Source organism: Oncorhynchus gorbuscha, unplaced genomic scaffold (genome assembly GCF_021184085.1).
Source record: "Oncorhynchus gorbuscha isolate QuinsamMale2020 ecotype Even-year unplaced genomic scaffold, OgorEven_v1.0 Un_scaffold_1588, whole genome shotgun sequence".
NCBI classification, from domain to species: Eukaryota; Metazoa; Chordata; class Actinopteri; order Salmoniformes; family Salmonidae; genus Oncorhynchus; species Oncorhynchus gorbuscha.
This window is the reverse complement of record NW_025746322.1, coordinates 105,123-113,442: the sequence shown is the minus strand read 5'-3', so window position 1 is coordinate 113,442 and position 8,320 is coordinate 105,123. Positions and strand designations below refer to the sequence as shown.

At 42.8% G+C, this 8,320-nt stretch overlaps 1 protein-coding gene across 3 annotated transcripts in view; it reads right to left on the bottom strand.

Moving 5' to 3' along the window:
• Positions 1 to 5,106: 5,106 nt before the first annotated feature.
• LOC124023327 (dorsal-ventral patterning tolloid-like protein 1) overlaps positions 5,107 to 8,320 on the bottom strand; it is a 94,157-nt gene continuing 90,943 nt past the window's right edge. For all 3 annotated transcript variants that reach the window (XM_046337839.1, XM_046337841.1, XM_046337840.1), the window contains 2 exons: positions 6,894 to 7,142; positions 5,107 to 5,234 (listed from right to left, as the gene is read on the bottom strand). In XM_046337839.1, coding sequence (XP_046193795.1) covers positions 5,113 to 5,234; positions 6,894 to 7,142 — 371 coding nt within the window. In that variant the 3' untranslated portion in view covers positions 5,107 to 5,112. The remainder of the gene's footprint in view (positions 5,235 to 6,893; positions 7,143 to 8,320) is intronic.

Genomic DNA, 8,320 nt, shown 5'->3' with positions numbered 1-8,320 from the left:
ACTCACTCTGTTTACTACACTACTCACTCTGTTTACTACACTACAGTACTCACTCTGTTTACTACACTACCATACTCACTCTGTTTACTACACTACTCACTCTGTTTACTACACTACAGTACTCACTCTGTTTACTGCACTACCATACTCACTCTGTTTACTACACTACACTACTCACTCTGTTTACTACACTACCGTACTCACTCTGTTTACTACACTACCATACTCACTCTGTTTACTACACTACCGTACTCACTCTGTTTACTACACTACCATACTCACTCTGTTTACTACACTACCGTACTCACTCTGTTTACTACACTACCGTACTCACTCTGTTTACTACACTACCGTACTCACTCTGTTTACTACACTACAGTACTCACTCTGTTTACTACACTACCATACTCACTCTGTTTACTACACTACAGTACTCACTCTGTTTACTACACTACCGTACTCACTCTGTTTACTACACTACCGTACTCACTCTGTTTACTACACTACCATACTCACTCTGTTTACTACACTACACTACTCACTCTGTTTATTACACTACCATACTCACTCTGTTTACTACACTACCGTACTCACTCTGTTTACTACACTACCGTACTCACTCTGTTTACTACACTACTCACTCTGTTACAGGGTCAGTCATAGTTTTACAGGGTCAGTCATAGTAGTATGATAGGTGTTGTTGTACAGGGTCAGTCATAGTAGTATGATAGGTGTTGTTTTACAGGGTCAGTCATAGTAGTATGATAGGTGTTGATTTACAGGGTCAGTCATAGTAGTATGATAGGTGTTGTTTTACAGGGTCAGTCATAGTAGTATGATAGGTGTTGTTTTACAGGGTCAGTCATAGTAGTATGATAGGTGTTGTTTTACAGGGTCAGTAGTATGATAGGTGTTATTTTACAGGGTCATAGTAGTATGATAGGTGTTGTTTTACAGGGTCAGTCATAGTAGTATGATAGGTGTTGTTTTACAGGGTCATAGTAGTATGATAGGTGTTGTTGTACAGGGTCAGTCATAGTAGTATGATAGGTGTTGTTTTACAGGGTCAGACATAGTAGTATGATAGGTGTTGTTTTACAGGGTCAGTCATAGTATTATGATAGGTGTTGATTTACAGGGTCAGTCATAGTAGTATGATAGGTGTTGTTTTACAGGGTCAGTCATAGTAGGATGATAGGTGTTGATTTACAGGGTCAGTCATAGTAGTATGATAGGTGTTGTTTTACAGGGTCAGTCATAGTATTATGATAGGTGTTGATTTACAGGGTCAGTCATAGTAGTATGATAGGTGTTGTTTTACAGGGTCAGTCATAGTATTATGATAGGTGTTGATTTACAGGGTCAGTCATAGTAGTATGATAGGTGTTGATTTACAGGGTCAGTCATAGTAATATGATAGGTGTTGTTTTACAGGGTCAGTCATAGTAGTATGATAGGTGTTGTTTTACAGGGTCATAGTAGTATGATAGGTGTTGTTTTACAGGGTCAGTCATAGTAGTATGATAGGTGTTGTTTTACAGGGTCAATCATAGTAGTATGATAGGTGTTGTTTTACAGGGGCAGTAGTATGATAGGTGTTGTTTTACAGGGTCAGTAGTATGATAGGTGTTGATTTACGGGGTCAGTCATAGTAGTATGATAGGTGTTGTTTTACAGGGTCATAGTAGTATGATAGGTGTTGTTGTACAGGGTCAGTCATAGTAGTATGATAGGTGTTGTTTTACAGGGTCATAGTAGTATGATAGGTGTTGTTTTACAGGGTCAGTCATAGTAGTATGATAGGTGTTGTTTTACAGGGTCATAGTAGTATGATAGGTGTTGTTGTACAGGGTCAGTCATAGTAGTATGATAGGTGTTGTTTTACAGGGTCATAGTAGTATGATAGGTGTTGTTTTACAGGGTCAGTAATAGTATTATGATAGGTGTTGTTTTACAGGGTCAGTCATAGTAGTGTGATAGGTGTTGTTTTACAGGGTCGTAGTAGTATGATAGGTGTTGTTTTACAGGGTCATAGTAGTATGATAGGTGTTGTTGTACAGGGTCAGACATAGTAGTATGATAGGTGTTGTTTTACAGGGTCAGTCATAGTATTATGATAGGTGTTGTTGTACAGGGTCAGTCATAGTAGGATGATAGGTGTTGTTTTACAGGGTCAGTCATAGTAGTATGATAGGTGTTGTTTTACAGGGTCAGTCATAGTATTATGATAGGTGTTGATTTACAGGGTCAGTCATAGTAGTATGATAGGTGTTGTTTTACAGTCCCAGTAGTATGATAGGTGTTGTTTTACAGGGTCAGTCATAGTAGTATGATAGGTGTTGTTTTACAGGGTCAGTCATAGTAGTATGATAGGTGTTGTTTTACAGGGTCAGTCATAGTAGTATGATAGGTGTTGTTTTACAGGGTCAGTCATAGTAGTATGATAGGTGTTGTTTTACAGGGTCAGTCATAGTATTATGATAGGTGTTGTTTTACAGGGTCAGTCATAGTAGTATGATAGGTGTTGTTTTACAGGGTCAGTCATAGTAGTATGATAGGTGTTGTTTTACAGGGTCAGTCATAGTAGTATGATAGGTGTTGTTGTAGAGGGTCAGTCATAGTAGTATGATAGGTGTTGTTTTACAGGGTCAGTCATAGTATTATGATAGGTGTTGTTTTACAGGGTCAGTCATAGTAGTATGATAGGTGTTGATTTACAGGGTCAGTCATAGTATTATGATAAGTGTTGATTTACAGGGTCAGTCATAGTATTATGATAGGTGTTGTTGTACAGGGTCAGTCATAGTAGGATGATAGGTGTTGTTTTACAGGGTCAGTCATAGTAGTATGATAGGTGTTGTTTTACAGGGTCAGTCATAGTATTATGATAGGTGTTGATTTACAGGGTCAGTCATAGTAGTATGATAGGTGTTGTTTTACAGTCCCAGTAGTATGATAGGTGTTGTTTTACAGGGTCAGTCATAGTAGTATGATAGGTGTTGTTTTACAGGGTCAGTCATAGTAGTATGATAGGTGTTGTTTTACAGGGTCAGTAATAGTATTATGATAGGTGTTGTTGTACAGGGTCAGTCATAGTAGGATGATAGGTGTTGTTTTACAGGGTCAGTCATAGTAGTATGATAGGTGTTGTTTTACAGGGTCAGTCATAGTAGTATGATAGGTGTTGTTTTACAGGGTCAGTCATAGTAGTATGATAGGTGTTGTTTTACAGGGTCAGTCATAGTAGTATGATAGGTGTTGTTGTAGAGGGTCAGTCATAGTAGTATGATAGGTGTTGTTTTACAGGGTCAGTCATAGTATTATGATAGGTGTTGTTTTACAGGGTCAGTCATAGTAGTATGATAGGTGTTGATTTACAGGGTCAGTCATAGTATTATGATAAGTGTTGATTTACAGGGTCAGTCATAGTATTATGATAGGTGTTGATTTACAGGGTCAGTCATAGTATTATGATAGGTGTTGATTTACAGGGTCAGTCATAGTATTATGATAGGTGTTGATTTACAGGGTCAGTTAATTTGATCACTCTTTAATAATATGAAGTACGATTAGTACACAGTACAGATGTAGGATCTTAATTCGATCACTATTTTGTGTCTGAGAATATCCTTGCCCGAGCAGGAAATGCAAACGTCTAGTGTAATAAAAGTTTTATAAAGTCTACTAAAGTTTGTAATTTACACTTTAAAATGTCATACTTGATTCACCCCAACAAAAAAAATGTCCTTTAATTTCCTGTTGCTGCAGGATTCTTCTCCAAACTGAATCAAATTACGATCCTGCATCTGTACATGAGCACCAAGCCCCCTTAGCTAGATGGAACGGTGGGAGACTAAAGCCTCCCAGTGGGGGGGGGGGGGGGGGGGGGGGGCAGGAAGGAAAGGAAGGGGCCCATTGTTGAGTGACCGTGTCGTCTCTTGCTGTGACATGGTCATCAGGGAAACTTCTGTTCACACACACGCACACACGCACGCACGCACGCACACACACACACACACACACACACACACACACACACACACACACACACACACACACACACACACACACACACACACACACACACACACACACACACACACACACTCTCACGCTCTCACACACACACACACACACACACACACACACACACACACACACACACACACACACACACACACACACACACACACACACACACACACACACACACACACACACACACACACACACACACACACAATGAGAAAGTGAGTGGGACAATGGGCCAATACCTAACACCATCCTGCTATATCTTCCTCTCTACCCCCTCCTTCACAACCCTCCCTCTCTCCCTCTCCCTCCCTCCCTCTCCCCCTCCCTCCCTCTCTCCCTCCCTCCCTCCCTCCCTCCCTTCCTCTCCCCCTCCCTCTCTCACCCCTCCCTCCCTCTCCCCTCCCCCTCCCTCCCTCCCTCCCTCCCTCTCCCTCCCTCCCTCTCCCCCTCCCTGCCTCTCCCTCCCTCCCTTTTCCCTCCCTCCCTCCCTCCCTCCCTCCCCCTTCCATCTCTCCCCCTCCCTCCCTCCCTCACCCCTCCCTCCCTCTCCCCTCCCTCCCTCCCTCCCTCCCTCCCTCCCCTCCCTCCCTCCCTCCCTCCCTCTCCCATCCCTCCCTCCCCTCCCTCCCTCCCTCCCTCTCCCATCCCTCCCTCCCTCCCTCTCCCTCCCTCCCTCTCCCCTCCCTCTCTCCCCCCTCCCTCACCCACAGGGTCTGTAAGTGAAGACGATGTAACTCTCTTCTTCAGTCTTCTCTATGAAGGTCACGCAGGTCAGTTTCTCCCTCCCTCTCCCCCTCCCTCCCTCTCCCCCTCCCCCTCCTCACCCACAGGGTCTGTAAGTGAAGACGATGTAACTCTCTTCTTCAGTCTTCTCTATGAAGGTCACGCAGGTCAGTTTCTCCCTCCCTCTCTCCCCTCCCTCTCCCCTCCCTCCCCCCTCCTCACCCACAGGGTCTGTAAGTGAAGACGATGTAACTCTCTTCTTCAGTCTTCTCTATGAAGGTCACGCAGGTCAGTTTCTCCCTCCCTCTCTCCCCTCCCTCTCCCCTCCCTCCCTCCCTCCCTCTCTCCCCCTCCTCACCCACAGGGTCTGTAAGTGAAGACGATGTAACTCTCTTCTTCAGTCTTCTCTATGAAGGTCACGCAGGTCAGTTTCTCCCAGTGACGCATCGCCTGCTTGAACATCGCTCTTTGACTGCCTGGAACACACACACACACACACACACACACACACACACACACACACACACACACACACACACACACACACACACACACACACACACACACACACACACACGTTATAAAGTGGCCAGATCCATCATACATACTGGCCAGTCTAGTTTCCTCCTATGAGGTAAGGTATGAGTCCTCCTGGCCAGATCCATCATACATACTGGCCAGTCTAGTTTCCTCCTATGAGGTAAGGTATGAGTCCTCCTGGCCAGATCCATCATACATAATCACCAGTCTAGTTTCCTCCTATGAGGTAAGGTATGAGTCCTCCTGGCCAGATCCATCATACATACTGACCAGTCTAGTTTCCTCCTATGAGGTAAGGTATGAGTCCTCCTGGCCAGATCCATCATACATACTGACCAGTCTAGTTTCCTCCTATGAGGTAAGGTATGAGTCCTCCTGGCCAGATCCATCATACATACTGACCAGTGTAGTTTCCTCCTATGAGGTAAGGTATGAGTCCTCCTGGCCAGATCCATCATTCATACAGACCAGTGTAGTTTCCTCCTATGAGGTAAGGTATGAGTCCTCCTGGCCAGATCCATCATTCATACAGACCAGTGTAGTTTCCTCCTATGAGGTAAGGTATGAGTCCTCCTGGCCAGATCCATCATACATACTGACCAGTCTAGTTTCCTCCTATGAGGTAAGGTATGAGTCCTCCTGGCCAGATCCATCATTCATACAGATCAGTGTAGTTTCCTCCTATGAGGTAAGGTATGAGTCCTCCTGGCCAGATCCATCATACATACTGACCAGTGTAGTTTCCTCCTATGAGGTAAGGTATGAGTCCTCCTGGCCAGATCCATCATACATACTGACCAGTGTAGTTTCTTCCTATGAGGTAAGGTATGAGTCCTCCTGGCCAGATCCATCATACATCACATACTCACCAGTCTAGTTTCCTCCTATGAGGTAAGGTATGAGTCCTCCTGGCCAAATCCATCATACATACTGACCAGTGTAGTTTCCTCCTATGAGGTAAGGTATGAGTTCTCCTGGCCAGATCCATCATACATACTCACCAGTCTAGTTTCCTCCTGTGAGGTAAGGTATGAGTCCTCCTGGCCAAATCCATCATACATACTGACCAGTCTAGTTTCCTCCTATGAGGTAAGGTATGAGTCCTCCTGGCCAGATCCATCATACATACTCACCAGTCTAGTTTCCTCCTATGAGGTAAGGTATGAGTCCTCCTGGCCAGATCCATCATACATACTGACCAGTCTAGTTTCCTCCTATGAGGTAAGGTATGAGTCCTCCTGGCCAGATCCATCATACATACTGACCAGTGTAGTTTCCTCCTATGAGGTAAGGTATGAGTCCTCCTGGCCAGATCCATCATTCGTACAGACCAGTGTAGTTTCCTCCTATGAGGTAAGGTATGAGTCCTCCTGGCCAGATCCATCATACGTACTGACCAGTCTAGTTTCCTCCTATGAGGTAAGGTATGAGTCCTCCTGGCCAGATCCATGATACATACTGACCAGTGTAGTTTCCTCCTATGAGGTAAGGTATGAGTCCTCCTGGCCAGATCCATCATATATACAGATCAGTGTAGTTTCCTCCTATGAGGTAAGGTATGAGTCCTCCTGGCCAGATTCATCATATATACTCACCAGTGAAGTTTCCTCCTATGATGTAAGGTATGACTCCCCCTGGCCAGATCCTCTCAGCTCGGGAGGTTGCTGCTCTGGGAACACGATTCTTCACAACAACACTCCAGGCATTCTCTGTTTTCCCAAATCTTGCCGACTTCCCAGTATTCCCACTCTTTACGGCCTTCCCAGTCCTTCCAGCAGCTGTTTTCCCAGTCTGGGTCCTGGGACCGGAGGCTGATTCATGACTGGAGTTTATAGGCCTATAGTCTGGAGGAGGAGTGGAGAGGAGAGGAGAGGAGAGGAGAGGAGAGGAGAGGAGAGGAGATGAGTGGAGAGGAGAGGAGAGGAGAGGAGAGGAGAGGAGAAGAGAAGAGAGGAGAGGAGAGGAGAGGAGAGGAGAGGAGAGGAGAGGAGAGGGAGAGGAGAGGAGAGGAGAGGAGAGGAGAGGAGAGGAGAGGAGAGGAGAGGAGATGAGGAGAGAGAGAGAGGAGAGGAGAGGAGAGGAGAGGAGATGAGATGAGATGAGATGAGAGGAGAGGAGAGGAGAGGAGAGGAGAGGAGAGGAGAGGAGAGGAGAGGAGAGGAGAGGAGAGGAGAGGAGAGGAGAGGAGAGGAGAGGAGAGGAGAGGAGAGGAGATATCAGAGTCAAGCTATCGGTTGTGTAAGGATTACAATAAATTCATATAAATTAATACTACAGCTGTGTAAAGACTATAATAATATAATATATATATTAATACTACATTTCTGTAAATAGTATAATATATTAATACTACAGCTGTGTAAATACTATAATAACATAATATACATTAATACTACAGCTTTGTAAAGACTATAATAATATAGTATATATTAATACTACAGCTGTGTAAAGTATTTAATAATACTATTTAATACTACAACTGTGTAAAGTATTTGATAATAGAATATGAATTAATACTACAGCTGTGTAAAGACTAATACTATAATATATATACTAATACTACATATGTGTAAAGACTATAATAATATAATATTTATTAATACTACATATGTGTAAAGACTACAACAATATAATATGTATTAATACTACAGCTGTGTGAAGACTATAATAATATAATATTTATTAATACTACAGCTTTGTAAAGACTATAATATTATAGTATATATTAATACTATAGCTGTGTAAAGTATTTAATAATATAATACTAATTAATTCTACAACTGTGTAAAGTATTTAATAATATAATATTTATTAATACTACATCTGTGTAAAGACTACACCAATATCATATTTATTAATACCACATCTGTGTAAAGACTATAATAATCTAATATATATATACTAATACTACATCTGTGTAAAAACTATAACAATATAATATTTACTAATACCACATCTGTGTAAAAACTATAATTATATATTTATTAATACTACATCTGCGTAAAGACTATAACAATATAAT